This window comes from Castanea sativa, chromosome 11 (genome assembly GCF_040712315.1).
Source record: "Castanea sativa cultivar Marrone di Chiusa Pesio chromosome 11, ASM4071231v1".
Taxonomy (NCBI): Eukaryota; Viridiplantae; Streptophyta; class Magnoliopsida; order Fagales; family Fagaceae; genus Castanea; species Castanea sativa.
This window is the reverse complement of record NC_134023.1, coordinates 43,830,757-43,846,319: the sequence shown is the minus strand read 5'-3', so window position 1 is coordinate 43,846,319 and position 15,563 is coordinate 43,830,757. Positions and strand designations below refer to the sequence as shown.

At 34.9% G+C, this 15,563-nt stretch overlaps 1 protein-coding gene across 1 annotated transcript; it reads right to left on the bottom strand.

Moving 5' to 3' along the window:
• Positions 1–2,266: 2,266 nt before the first annotated feature.
• Positions 2,267–13,282, bottom strand: LOC142618067 (putative glycosyltransferase At5g03795). The gene is made up of 5 exons (XM_075791033.1): positions 12,539–13,282; positions 7,241–7,527; positions 5,296–5,528; positions 3,371–3,528; positions 2,267–2,671 (listed from the first exon to the last, which is right to left on the bottom strand). The coding sequence occupies exons 1-5, from the start codon at positions 13,034–13,036 to the stop codon at positions 2,570–2,572; spliced, it is 1,278 nt and encodes a 425-aa protein (XP_075647148.1). The 5' UTR covers positions 13,037–13,282; the 3' UTR covers positions 2,267–2,569.
• Between the last annotated feature and the right edge of the window lie 2,281 nt (positions 13,283–15,563).

Sequence of the window (15,563 nt, the reverse complement as noted above, 5' to 3'; positions counted from 1 at the left end):
TAATTCGCTCTTGGTAATTTAGGCTATCTCCTCAAACTCGCCCCATGGTGACTTAAGGCCAATCATCCAGTGTATCCTATCTCTGTCCTCTTCTTTTGAGATGTGGAAAGTCAAGCACTTGAAAAGGGATTACAACATTGTGGCTCGTGAGTTAGCCAAAATGGCTAGAGAGTCCAGGACATCACAGACCTAGATTGATATGGAGCCTTCAATGCTTCATCATCTTTGCCAAATTGATAGGGCCAAATGTTAGATTCTTTTTCTTATGTATTTTGCCCTGATCTGTTGTACTTCAATTTCTGAAGTGTTCTTAATGAAATCAAGTCAAGTTTCAATAAATAAAAAAATGTTGGATTGGTTGAATAAGAAAAGTCTACTAGTGTAGACTTGAAGTCTGATCAGCAATTAGATGAAACAAAAACAAACAAACAAAAGAAAAAAGAAAATAGGAAGGTACATTCGTATAGAAGAAGTTTGAGTTCAGGTGGTGTTCTTTTACAATTAACTTTTGACCCTATATGGCTATATGTATTCTATAGGCTTTATTCATAGGGAACATAAAGTGGCAGAAAGTAAAGGGGGAAAAAAAAAAAATATATATATATATATATATATATATATATATATATATATATTATTGATGATTCCAAAATATGAATAGGCCCTTTGTAATGCTATTTTATCCTTTATGAAGAGATTTAATAATGGGAAATCATTGGATATTTTTAGCAATTTCTCTTCTAACTAGATACCATTATAAGTTTTTCTTAAATTATTTGATTATTGAGTAAATGGTATCTGGAAAAAAAAAAATTTGTTTTAGGTGATATGTAAAGATTTTAGAAGAAGTGTTAGGAAGAAATTCTTTTGTGTTGAGCTAGTTGAGATAAGTAACCTTATCCTAATTGATTTTATTTTGCTTATACTATTGTATTTTAACTACTGAATATTGTTTATAATTGTTACATCTTTATTTCAATTGTACTACTAATTTAAAGTAAAGAATAAAGAATTATCATAAATATATTTGATTATTGAATATATGATGTTATATATGTGTGTGTGCATGTGTATTTGAATGAGAGATATTTTTGTTTGAACTCTTATTTATATATATGATTTTAGACAATATAACTATGTTTTGACTCTGATACCCAGTTAATGAGAATTATTCATTGGCACCGAAATTAGTTCTATCAGGGGCATCACGAACCTGTCATGTTTCTAGACTCAGCTAATGGGGGATATACATTAGCACGGAACTAATTTCTTCTGAATCTGATGCATAGTTACGAGGATATAGCGTGACCAAAGTCATAAATATATAAGATTGTTAAAAATGTGAATATGTTTGAATATATGAATTATTTTAAGTTTATGAAACTTCTTTAGTTTATTTTTTGAAAACCCATAATATATTATAACTTTGACATATGTGAAGTATTTTGATCTCATAAATTTATATTATTTTGTCAATCTATATACTTGTTTCAACTAGTTTGGTATTTGGTTTGCTTATTGAGTTGTCAACTCGCCCTCCTTTTTCCCTCAAGTTTCAAATTATGAAAAATAACAAATTTTGAGACTTTTGCTGAGAATGTACGCTTGAATGGAGATTAGGAATTTATAAAATAAAATGATCTTGTAATAATTAGTACATCTTTTGTTTAACGTTCTTGACGTTTGGATTGTTTCTATTAGTACTTTGGAGATCTTTTGACAACTACATTATTGAGGATGATTGTGCATTTATTGATGAAATTTTCCTTGAGGATAATTTTTAATTGCTAAAAAGGCATTGCACGTTTGTAGGGTGAAAACTTTATAAGAGTACGGTTGTTGCCACGTGCCTATCTATATTGTTGGGTTCGGGGAGTGACACATGAAATTTTGATGAAATACAAGATGAAAGAACAAAACACCAAAGAGCAGAAGACAAGAGGGGGCTAATGGAGCCAGCAGGTGGCAACAGCGTAGCAGCCATTCACGCGCTCCTATCTCACCTCCCTATTGTGCGTCTGAAAGTGGAGTAGCAGCTGTTCACAGCAAAATCTTGCTATATGGATTTTGGTGTGGTTGTCTGAGGCCATATCAGAGGCATGCTTCGACAGGTACTGGTAGAGATTTCTTGGCCATAAGCCATAGATGTGGGTTTGGTTATGATTTGAATGTGTCTATAATACTGGTGAAATGCATGTGGTGGTGATGGAGATTCCAACAGTCATTGAGGGCCTAAGGATGTGGGTTTGATTGAGAGTTCTGGAAGTGCTTGGATTAATGGTTAGAGGTTTTGATATTAAGCACAAAAATCATGTCACAGCATGATTTCAAAATTGCATTAGATCCCCAAATGATTTGAAATGTATTCTACTTTTACAAATTATCTTTAAAAAAATATAATTTTTACAAAACCTCCGGGGAACACCTAAACAAAAACACTTGTCAGTCTACTTCCCCATCAAGATTCAGGAGTCAATCAGGGCAGATAAAGAATGTATATGATGATTTACAGGATTTTTTGATAACTAGCCAGTAAATGTACATATAATCTATTGAAATTGTGAATAAATTAGTATTTGATAACATGGCGGCGCAACCAAAGCTCATACATGACCATATGGAATGCATCATATCTGATGGGGGGAGAGTTCCACTGGAAATGCTTCTGAATCTGATAAAAAACAATCCATAAAGGAAATTCTTAACAATCATAGTTTACCCTTTTTTTGGATAATGAACAATAAAACAGCACTTAATACAACAGTGAGTTATTCAGTATAACTTCTTCCCCTGTGGAAGTTGAGGGCCTCTGGACAAAACAGACACAGATACATATATACACAAGCAATATATATATTAGCATTAGCATCGATGGTGGTATAATAGCTAAATTGCTATTATACCACCCAAAACACTAAAAGGTAGGCCACATTGATGGTGGCAACGAGCTCCAGTGTAGCTACAAGTTATTTTTTAAAAAAAAACAATATTTTATTTTATTTCTTTCTCAACTCAGACAAGTGGGATCAAGAAACTGCATGGACAAGAAAGTAAAAAAGGTAGGCCACGTTGATAAAGTAAGAAAGAGAGAGAAAGAAAGAATAAAAAATAAAAAATAAAGAAAGAATATTTAAATGAAGTTATAAAAAAATAGAACCATTGTTGTTGGGTGAATCATATAGTGGGGTATTAAAATAGATAAAGTAGTTTTTGAGTTGCTAAAACCTAAAAATTTTAGCTCCACCTTTGTTGATGCCAAAAAAAAAACATATAAAGGGTAGGAGCAAATCAATTATATGAAAATGAGAAGTGATATAAATCAAATATACTACTTAGAATTTTCAAGTTGAGATAGAAAGTCATATTCTACCTTAACTAAGTTCTTATGAAGAGCAACAAACTCAGCATCAGTTATGTCCTTGAGAATTTGCTTTAGCCGGTACACATCATGCTCCTTAAGTACAACAGCAAATTTATGCCAATCAATAATATCATTGAATGGCAGGTCGTAATAATTTGACAATATCACTGCAAGAGATCCAGTACATAAGGAACTTAGGGCTTTAGAAATTAATAAAAAAATTGATAAACTACAACTAGTCCCAATTGCTTGAACTAATAGGAAAATGTAAATTTAATAACTTTAGCCATTATTCTAACGCTCTTCCTCTTGTGATTAGGACCATCTACTCTGATAGTATGATAAACTATCGCTAGTTCCAAAAGTTTAAGCTAATATAGGAACAAGTGAATTTAAGTACTTAAACCATTATTATAATAGTAATAATAATTTAAAAAAATTAAGTTCACAAGAAAAAACCCAAACATTAAACCAAGACTAACATCTACCATTAATTCCTTAATGTTATTAATAAGGTCAAGTTCTACGCCACAGGCTTTACACCTAAATAACTTTGCAATTAAACTTCCACACTAATGTATTAGCCAAAATAGCATAAGTTGTTTAAGATTTAAGAGTACTACTTAATCAGGTCAGAAGTCAAGTCATGAATTTTAGTCACAAGTATTTATACTTCTTCGTGGGAAGAGCGGGTGTTATTATATGGAATCTCTAATTTATTCATTTTCTTCTCATCTGGTTAAGTAATAAAATACAGCACAAAGGGACACAACCCAAGTACACAGGAGGTACACCAAGGGGATTCATCTCATTAGAATGCTATCTGCTTCATGCCAAAAGGCTAACCTTAGTGCTTCACTGTACATTTCCATAACAAAGGCATTCTCATGTCTTGATGTTATTCAAAAGATAATTTCCTATGCATACCATGGAACATACTCAATAGTAGCAGGTCTGTTTCCTAGTTACAGTATTACAGGGGCAGCACCCATCATGATCCAAAAGCAGAAATCATGACTGCTAGACACCTGGGTTATTTTCAGGTTTGCAGTTTTCTCCTCTAGCTTAACCATATTCTCCAAGTGTTCGATGGTGATTACCAGGTAGGTTTCAAAAGTTGTTTAAGAGAATTGAATTATATTTTGAGACAGCTCTAATTAAAGCATTGCAACCATAATCTCAGTCAAAGGTAAATCATCACATATCCAACATTACATAGGAAAAATGTCAAAGTGATCTTGTTGTGTTTAGGTATTATGTAGTCAAGTTATTAGGCCGAAGTATAGTTGATTCGGGAAGTGCAACGATATTTTTATTTTAATTTGGTTGTATTTAATCTTCAAGTCAATTATATTTATTATGGGTCAATTGTATTTTATTTTGGGTCCTAGTATGTAATTAGTTTTATTAGTATTTTTATTGAAGAGTCAAGATCATTTTTGAAATTCAATAATTGGGACTTTCCCAGGTCATTTAGAATTAGAGTTTTTTACGTCAGTAGAATTAGGGTTTAGTAGTCTATATAAACAAGGTATTGTACTTCAATGAAAGGGGTAGTTTGATGAATAAAATTTATGTTGAAATTGTCCCAAAGGTCTAGTGCCGACTTCAGCCAACCTAGGTATTGGCTCCTAGAGGCTTTCTCATGCTTGGTGCTAACTCTAAGCATGCCTAGCTGCTAATTCATAGGTTCTCTATTTTATTTTTCCTATTCTTCAATTTGATTATGCACGTTCTGGTCTGCCTTGCATCAATAATGAATAAAGATCATATTTTGGAACAGGCCATGGGTCTTTGATTAATCTCTACTTACTCAATTATTCAGGAATATGGTTCCACAATCCACATTTACCATGCATGTAACGAGAGAAAATGGAACAAAAACTATCCAATACCTTAATCATATGAACAGCCTAGAAGCACTGAGATCTTACCAGGAACACACCCATAATGGATTGAGTCAGCTATGCGAGCACTGTTGACCTGGGAACCACCAGGGCATATGCAGAACTTAGTACTATAAAATCTCTTTTGATATACAAGCGGTCCAATAGCCCTATTAATTCTGTTATTCGAAATGTCGAGTTCCGTGTCATTCTCCCAAACTCGTGCTAGTATTACTCTAATTTTTGAGTTCCGATGTCCAGCCCAAAATCCAAGTTTTGTCCTGCAAAGCATCTTTGTTATTTTTATAAGCAAAGAACTACCTTTCTGAGTTCTTTAGGTGGATAATATAAAGAAATCATAATCACCCACCCATGTAAGGCATGTCTTAACCTATAACAAGCTGACAACTCTCCACAAGCAATAAGATGACACCATGAGACATTCTTATGAAATGAAAACAACATTCCATTCAAGATGAGGAGAGAGAGTCTTATAACAATTCATATTTAAAAATTTAAAATAAAAAATTTTATGAAAACAAAAGGTCTCTGCAAAATTTGATAGGTTCAGGGGATTGTGAAATATTACCACTCTTGCATTTCATTTTTCCCATAAATGCTTGACAACATTATTGAACATGTTTGGGTTGGCAAGTTGACAAAAGCTAAATCAAGTGAACCAAGCTCCTAGATTATGCTTCACAGACTGGATAGACAGCTTTTCCAATCTCAATTTCATTTTATGAAGTGATACATCTCAACTCCTAGCTGCTAGGGAAAACAGAGAAGATGACTTGTGCTACGTCTAACTAGACATTAACATATACAACAACTTAACGAGTCCTCCTGTAAAAAGAGACACACCTTATAAAAAAATTAATTAGATGACTTTCTTTTCTTAGATTTTCTTTCCCCTGCAAAGGTCATAACAACCCCAAAGGTCCAAACCCCAAAAGTTCCCACCCTTACTAAGTTAAACTGATGGCCTGACCTCCATCTTAAGAAGGGGAAGCAATACACTAAGATGACTTTCTTTTCTTAATTTTTCTTTCCACTGCAAAGGTAATAACAACCCAAAAGGTCCAAACCCCACAGGTTCCCACCCTTACTGAGTTAACCCAATGGCCTGACCTCCATCTTAAGAAAGGGAAGCAATACACTAAACTGCTCAAGCTGAGGTCTGAATTGAAATAGGTTCAAGTTCCACATATTTCCAAACATCTCTACAAATCAATCCACTTTCAGGGAAGAATTCTATACATATAAAAAAAAGTTGAAGAAGAAAGAAGCATAATTAATTTCAGACAAGTTCTGCGGTTGAACTTCCAAACGAGCCATGACATTGATCATCAACAGTATGTGTTTATTGTGTATATCTACCTGTTCTTTGCAGTTTTATCCTAACCTTATTCTAAAGGTGAATATAAAAATCTTCCCCTCTCATTTGATTTTAGCACATCATGACACCACAACATAAAGCAGTAACCACATTACATTCAAGATAACAATCAGATTGTGGTTCAAATACCAGGAAATCTTTTACAACAGGAGGGGGAGGTGTGCCTTCTTTTCCAATATGGACTATTTCCTTTTGAGATAAAGTAAAGTAAATCAAATTGAGTTGCAAAAATTTTAGTTCCAAACTATATCCTCCAACAGAGTCCAACCCACTACGTGACAATTTATAAGATTATCCATGTGTATTATTCAAACAAGTCACACTACTCATTAAAAAAGTCAAGTGACTAAAACGGTACACAGATGATATCTTCAATAGCAACATAGTGGTTTGGAGGAAGATAGTTCCAAACCAGTTTAGAGCTAAACTATTTCCAATTGATTTCTTGTAGGAGTAGCTGTGGAAAAGAACAACAAATAATCAAAGCAGGAAAATACCTCAAAAAACTGTCCATCTGTCATCTACTTGTAAGCCAAGTCAAGATGTGAAAGAATGTTAATCAGGGAATCAAAAATTCACATCCCACAATTTTACCTATTTTCAAGATCATTTCCTCCAGCTGGGAGAGCAAATGGCTGCAATACTTGAGGCAGAGCAACATCTTTATGTGGAATGAATCCAACATCATAGCTTGGGGAGCACACAACTCGAATTGAATTCTTTACAAGAAGTGGAAATCCTTCTGTTGCCCTAACGCCAACATCATGACAAGTGACAAAAAAATGATCCGCACCCAAGGTTCTATTCCAGTAAGGATACTTGGAAATTAAGCTTTCCACATAATTCTGGACAATTATGGTCATATTCTCATAAGAAGTACCCTGCGTATGATCAAGCAATCATCACATACCAGCACAGAATATATCAAAGTATAGATAGGAAGGAAATGTCAGTCAGACCTAACCCAATGCATTCAGATGTGTGTGTGTGTTGTATTAGTTGTATGTGTCTTGTATATGACCAACATCTGACAAATTCAGAAATAGTTCTGAGTCTGTAAAAGATGCACTTGCTGTCATAGTCAGCATGGTAGAACCTTCCGTAACATGTAACAATCCACATTTGAAATCATTATAGCCATTTCTTCTTCACAGAACCCATAACAATTATTTTCTTGGGAAATTTTCATTTTATAATTTTTTTTTTTTATATATAAGCAATGAGAGTTTTATACTTTTATTGAAAATGAAAAGTACTCTACAGTCAAGATGGTGAACACAAAGTAGCTTAAAAAATTGCAAGGATATCAAATAGAAAATCTAGGGGAGTTTTGGAACTCAAAAATGGAAGAACCATGTGTAAACCCTACAGTTTTAATAGTAAAAAATAAACCCTAAAATTTAAAGTAACAAATTAAATCCTATAGTTTGAAAATAATAAATTAAACCCTGAGATTTTAAAAAGTAACAAATTAAACCCTAAAATTATATCAAACACCAAACAAAGTCCACTTAAATGGGATGAGGTTTAATTTGTTACTCTTTGAAATCTCAAGGTATAATCTGTTAAATTTTGAAACTTTTATGGTTTAATTTATTACTTGTGAAACTAAATGGTTTAATTTGTTACACCCTCCAAATTATAGGGTTTAAAATGTAATTTTTCTCTTCTTTTTATTTTTTATTTTTTATGAACATGAACCTACAAAATTACAACTGACACGAGCAAAACAACCAGCAACTGCAATATGTTCCATATTATAAAGTAACATACTCATCTTTTATCTCGGCAAAAATGATATGGCAGTTAGTGAGAGTCTATAGCCTTCATCGGAAAAAATAATAAATGTGGCCAGGAAATTAAAGAAAAAAACAAAAAGTTAAATACTGCAAGATCTTCCCATAATTAAGGAAAAAGAATTCTCCACCTTTATGAGTTGAAAATTTTCTCCATTACATGCTTATGAATATGAATGGCAGTATGGCCATTGCTATATACAGGTCCTACATCACTTATAGTAATATCCAATTGGTTAATTGGAGAAGTTATACAACACAACACTAGAATAAACTCTTTGTGGATGCCTAGAAAGGCAAATGAACTTTCAGATTTCATGTAGACTCTGTGATGGGGAAAGTAATTGGCAGCCCCCCTTTGAAGATATAAGTTGCAAGGGAAATCTAGGTTTATTTTTTTATTTTTAAAGTAATGATATTTTATTGGAAAAAGACTACTTCATGAACATAAATATTGAACACAAAGAGGCCTAAAGAATTACAAAGAAAATGTATTATATACAAACGTGTAGCAACTCTTTAAAATCAACAATAAAAGTATTATTGGTAAGGCCCCAAGCAAGAGACCAATCAAACAAAGATTTAACAAATATTGTTGTCAATTGAGTCACTGAACTTTTTGCATCCTCAAGAGTACGACAATTTCGTTCTCTACCCAATGTCCACATCAAACATAAAGGGACTAAATTCCAAATATCCGATAAATGTTTGCCAATCCAATTCCTCCGACCAAACAAAAGATCAACGACCTTTTTCAGTGACATCCATTGAAATCCCAAAAGATCCAAAAACAAAACTCCACAAATCATATGCAACAACGCAATGTAACAGTAAATGATCCACTGTCTCCCCACTGCACCAACGTATACAACACCATCCTACTAACATATAGCCTCTCTTAATGAGATCATCACATTTAAGGGATTTTCTCCAAGTTATTGTCCATACAAAGGAGACCCTCATTGGAGACTCAACACACTAAATACTCTTCCATGGGAAAGAAACTGCACATGTACCACTTAAGGAATTGTAAAAAGAGTGAACATCACATTCACTACTCCCTTTTTTTTTTTTTTTGATAAGTAACGACAAAATTTTATTAAAAAATGAAGAATAGCCAACCCGAGTACATTGGGAATGTACTATGGGGGCATAAGTCAAAAACCAAGATTACAACGATCAAGTAAAACAGGAATGGAAGAACAAGAAAAATGACAAAAAACCACACTCCAATCTAGGAGAGTGTGTAAGAAAGAAGACTTAATCTCTAAAATAGAGCTTTCACAGCCCTCAAAGCATCTCGCATTCCTTTCGCGCCAAACACACCATAACACGCAATGAGGCACCATTCTCCACAGCTCTATATTTCTATGTCTTCCAAACTTACCTTGCCACGACTCAAACAACTCAATAACCTTTTGTGGCATAACCCACTGAATTCCAAACAAGCAAAACACCAACGACCACAGCTCACAAGCAATGGGGCAATGAAGAAGCAGATGATCCACCGACTCACCACAATTCTTACACATATAGCACCAATTAAGAACAATCACACGTCGTTTATGAAGATTATCTGTTGTTAAAATCTTACCCAAAGAAGCAGACCACGAAAAGAAAGCTACCCTTGGAGGAACCTTCGATTTCCAAATCAACTTCCAAGGGAAAGATAAGATGCTATGAGGGAAGAAAGAAAGATAGAATCCTCTAACCTCAAAACCTCTATTCCTTGCTGGCTTCCAACACAACCGATCCAGACCCAATCCCCTTACCGACGAAGAGTAAACCATATCCATGAAACAATCAAAGGATTCTTGTTCCCAATCTTGTGGAGGACGACGAAATTTAGCATCCCAATGAATCCTCCCACCAAACCAACACATAATCTCCGCTACTGAAGAATCCTTTGTTCTACAAATACAATAGAGCTCCGGAAAAGCCTCTTGGAGAGTACGATCTCCGCACCATACATGCTTCCAAAACTTCACACTAGTACCATCCCCTACCTCATACCGAATTAGTTTAGAAAAACTCATCCAACCACTCCTAATATGTCTCCACAAACTAACGCCATAAGCACTGGTCACCTTTTTTGTGCACCAACCACCCCAATCATTCCCATATTTCACTTCTATGACCCTCCTCCAAAGAGCATCGGTCTCCAAGCCATACCTCCATAACCATTTCCCTAACAAGGCAGCATTAAAACTCCTCAAACTTCTAATACCCAACCCTCCAACCTGCATCGGTTTACAAACCTGAGCCCAACTGACCAAGTGTAATTTAGGGTCACCATTAATACCACTCCACAAAAAATCTCGTTGTATCTTCTCCATACGATTTGCCACCTTCCCAGGTATAGGCAGAAGGGAAAGGAAATATGTAGGTAAGGAGGAGAGGGTACTTTTAATAAGAGTTACCTTACCCCCCTTAGATAGATACAACCTCTTCCACCCTGCTAATCTCCTTTCCATCTTCTCCAACTCATTCTATCACATCCCATTCTCCTAGGGTAAGTAAAGAAGATTTAGAAAGGAGTTCACGAACTCCCAACTCCCAATCACTAAAGCCTCTATGAAATCTGACATTCCAGCTCCGCATCTTCCATCTATCGGTGTAGAGGTATGTCCCATTCCACCCTAATGCTTTTCCATAGCTACAACCATGAGTCCCTCAAATAGCTTTCAAAGCCCATCCACCCCATTCCTCACCTTACTTCATGGCTAATAGCCTAACACCTGTCACCATAAATGTGTGTTTTCTATCCCAAAGTGCCCTAACCATTACCAATAAAGCCTGATTAAGGGTTCCAATCTTCCTTACAAAGTTGCATCTAATCCTCCATTAGCAAAAAGGGAGCAAATTGTATCCCACCTCATCTAATGGTATTTGTACTCTCATCTTCTGAACCACCCCACAAAAAGTTTCTCTGTAGTCTCTCCATTGGTTTGCTACACATGTGGGGATGATAAAGAGAGAGAGTACGTAAGTAAGCTAAAAAGTGTACTCTTCAAAAGCATTATCCTCCCCCCCTCCTCCTTGACAAGCATAACTTATTCTAACCAAATAATCTACGGTCCATCTTCTCTATAAATGAACTCCATAGCATTTTCACTTTAAAGGATGACCCCAATGGAATTCCAAGATAAGCCATCAAGAAATTCCCAATCTTGCAACATATTACATCTATGAGCTCTACCAAGTTGCCAAACTCTTCTATTGGAACCATTTCAGTCTGACACTCTTACCCAAGTTTACTATTAGACCTATAACAGCTTCAAAACAAATCATTACCATTCTAATATAAAGAATTTTTTCAACATTTGCATCACGGATAAAATTCTAACATTGGCAAATAAGAGGTGAGAGATGCGAAGCCTAGTTTCTGCAACAGCTCCCACCCTGAAGTCATTAATGAAGCTTCTTTCCTCAATTTTCTACCTCCATAACCAAAACAAAAGACAATGGAAATAGTGGCCATCAAATCTTAGACCCCCTCAAACCACTAAAGAAACCAGAACAGGGACAGTTCACTAAGACTAAGAATCAAACATTAAAAATGCAGGCACAAATCCAACCTCTCCAATTTTCACCAAATTCTTTCCATCAGAAAAAGTAGCGCAAAAGCATTACTTTGGCATCCTTCGGATGATGTAGAGCTCTCTTAGAACCCGCTTAGTTAGTTATGTTGAAATTGAGTCTTACTTTATTGTTTATTTGTTGATGGATCAATTTTAATTACATTTTACATAACAATGCCAATCTTTTTTCTTTTTTTTTATATGACGGAGGAGAACTTCACTCAGATTAGTTGCTCGCCACAGTGCATACGGGTAATCAAACTCCTACAGGCAACCGACCCCACCCAAATGCACATGAGTCTTATTTTGTATTTTGATTAAATTCTTAAAGTACTTTTCTAGTTATTACAAGTAGTCCTAGTCTTATTTTTTATAATTCAATAGTAAAAATCTTCTCTTTTTATCTCTCAATTACTCCTAAAATCCCTAAAAGATTTCACAAAAACTCAAACTTGTTCTCACATTTTCAATCAAAGCATATAGAAGAGGTTGAGATTGGCGAAAAGGCGCAGTACCTTGCCTCGCATCTTGTGGCAGGAAATGGGGACGAAGAAGAGGTGAGCCTGATCGGGATCCAAAGTCCGGAATCGGCTCTCACGAATGTTCTGGAAGAAATAGCCCTCGCTGGCATACTTCCCGGTGAGCTTCCTCGGGGTTTGGTAGAAAGTGTTGGGATCTCCATCTGGGTATATGAAGACCTTGAAATTGGCCTCCATTTCCGCGAAATTCAACCCGAAAACCTTGGGCGAATGGTAAATATCGGAGAGTTGTTGTTGGTGGTGGTGGTCGCCATCAATGGTGGCGGTGGTGGTGGTGGTGTTGACGTGATCTTCGGGGATAGTGGCCGAAAGCAGGTGGTGGTGGTGGGGGTGGTGGGGGGAGCGGAGGATGGAGGAGGAGTTGAGGGAGAAGTAGGTGAAGGAAAGGAGAGTTAGGATTGCCAGTGTGAGGAGGGAGGCTTGGAGTGAGCAAAACGACGTCGTTGCTGCTGCTGCTGCCTTGCCGGCTAACATTGCCGGATATGTATGTATGAATTAGAGAGAGAGAGAGAGAGAGAGAGCAAGAAGAAGAAATGGTAAATGGCTGAATGGGGTGTGGTTTACTGTTTAGCTTTGAAAATAGGAAGTCGGTGGTTCAGAGGCTTCAAATTCACGCCATATAATTTCGGCAGGACTGTCAGATCTGTGTTATCGTACATGTGATATGAGTGAAGTCACCATCTCAAAGTACCATTCTTTCCATACTTGTTTTTTTTCCACTAGTGGACCAACATTAGATTGCTTCTAACTATATAGATCTAGCAGATCACCTTCTCAAAAAAAAACTAGTAGATCAATAACAAATCAATCACAATAGATTTATTCATAATTATAAAGGGAAATGTTAATAGGTATCAAGCAGTGCTTGTTAAAATTTATTTTTTTCTTGTGTTTCACTTAAAAAAATAAAAAAAAATTTGTCAAAAAAATTATCAAAAGAGATTAAAAAAATTGTCAAAAACTGAAAAACTGTCAAAAGTTGAAAAATTACCCAAAAAGTTACCTAGTAGATCACCTTCTCAAAAAAATAAAAATAAATACAGATCTAGTAGATCAATAATGTTATTTTTATAACAAATCAATCACAATAGATTTATTCATAATTATGAAAGATGTTATGCCCTTATTTTTATTATAATAATGCCATAATTAATGACAAATTTTTCTTCACTTTTTTTAATATAAATTAACTTGCTATACTTGCTCCTTAAAGCATTAGCATTGGTGGTGGAAAAAATTTAGCAATTTGACACCACAAAAAGCTATTTTATTTATTTTACCATATCACTTTACAAAACACCCAACATCAATAATTTTATTTTAGTATTCAACACAATAAAATAATATATCCACTACAATAATCATAATCTGAGCTACAGTGGAAGACATATATATATCCCATTAACATCTAAGCAACTGTCCACATACAAATATGGATGTTCACTGTAGCTCAACAGCAAAAAATTTTGGCCTTTCCTCCATTGATGCAAACCACTATTGTTATATTTGGTTGGTAAATTTAGCCTTTTAGTAATTTGTCTCTACCAATACTAATTCTCTAAGAGTATTAGCAATTTAGCACTAGCATAGTTTTTTTTTTTTTTTTGGTAAATTGCAAATTACATCCCTAAAAAAGTGCAATCCTAAAGTTTGGGATGTTTGGATTTTACACTATGAAATTTTAAAATTTGAATTTTACACCTTGAAATTTTGGAGTATTTGGATTTTACACCCTAGCGATTCAAAATATAGATTTTACCCCATAAATTTTAGGGGTGTTTGGATTTTACTCCCTAAATTTTGGGAGAATTTGAATTTTAAACCCCAAAGTTTCATCTGGGTTCGAATCCTACTGAAAGGTCCACTAGAGATCAGAAATTGTTGAAGAAAGAACAAGATGTTTCTTTTGTCCCTTCCAGGCGATCAGAAAATAAAGAAATAGCTAATATATTCAAGATAATTACTTATTTACAAAATACCGCCTCAATTCATCCTATTTCATCCAATCCGGGATGTGATATGGTTCCGAAGGATGAACTAGATATGGACAATTCCAATAAGATTTCATCCTTGAACAAAAATCCATTTTTTGATTTATTTCGTGACCGGAACAGGGGGATACACGTTACACCACGATTTGAATCAAAAAGAGAGATTTCAAGAAATGACAGATATATTCACTCTATCAATAACCGAGTCGGATCTGTCGTATCATAGGGGATTTACCTTTTCTATTGATTCCTGCAGATTGGATCAAAAACAATTCTTGAATGAGGTATTCAACTCCAGGGATGAATCGAAAAAGAAATATTTATTGGTTCTACCTCCTATTTTTTATGAAGAGAATGAATCCTTTTATCGAAGGATCAGAGAAAAATGGGTCCGGACCTCCTGCGGGAATGATTTGGAAGATCCAAAACCAAAAATAGTGGCATTTGCTAGCAACAACATAATCGAGGCAGTCAATCAATATAAATTGATCCGAAATCTGATTCAAATCCAATATAACACCTGTGGGTACATAATAAATGTATTGAATCGATTCTTTTTAATGAATAGATCCGATCGCAACTTCGAATATGGAATTCAAAGGGATCAAATAGGAAATGATACTCTGAATCATAGAACTATAATGAAATATACGATCAACCAACATTTATCAAATTTGAAAAAGAGCCAGAAGAAAGGGTTCGATCCTCGTAGTTTTATTTCTCGAACCGAGAGATCCATGAATCGGGATCCTAATGCATATAGATACAAATGGTCCAATGGGAGCAAGAATTTCCAGGAACATTTGGAACATTTCATTTCTGAACAGAAGAGCCGTTTTCATTTTCAAGTAGTGTTCGATCGATTACGTATTAATCAATATTCGATTGATTGGTCTGAGGTTATCGACAAAAAAGATTTGTCTAAGTCACTTCCTTTCTTTTTGTCCAAGTTACTTCTTTTTTTGTCCAAGTTTCTTCTCTTTTTGTCTAACTCACTTCCTTTTTTCTTT

Bases quoted from the DNA above. Each gene is read 5' to 3' on its own strand.
- LOC142618067 (XM_075791033.1), bottom strand. From the start codon at position 13,036: ATGTTAGCCGGCAAGGCAGCAGCAGCAGCAACGACGTCGTTTTGCTCA. The intron at 7,528-12,538 runs GTACTGCGCCTT...GATCATACGCAG, and splicing joins GCCACAAGATGCGAGGCAAG to GGTACTTCTTATGAGAATAT. The intron at 5,529-7,240 runs GTAAAATTGTGG...GATGCTTTGCAG, and splicing joins GGAAATGATCTTGAAAATAG to GACAAAACTTGGATTTTGGG.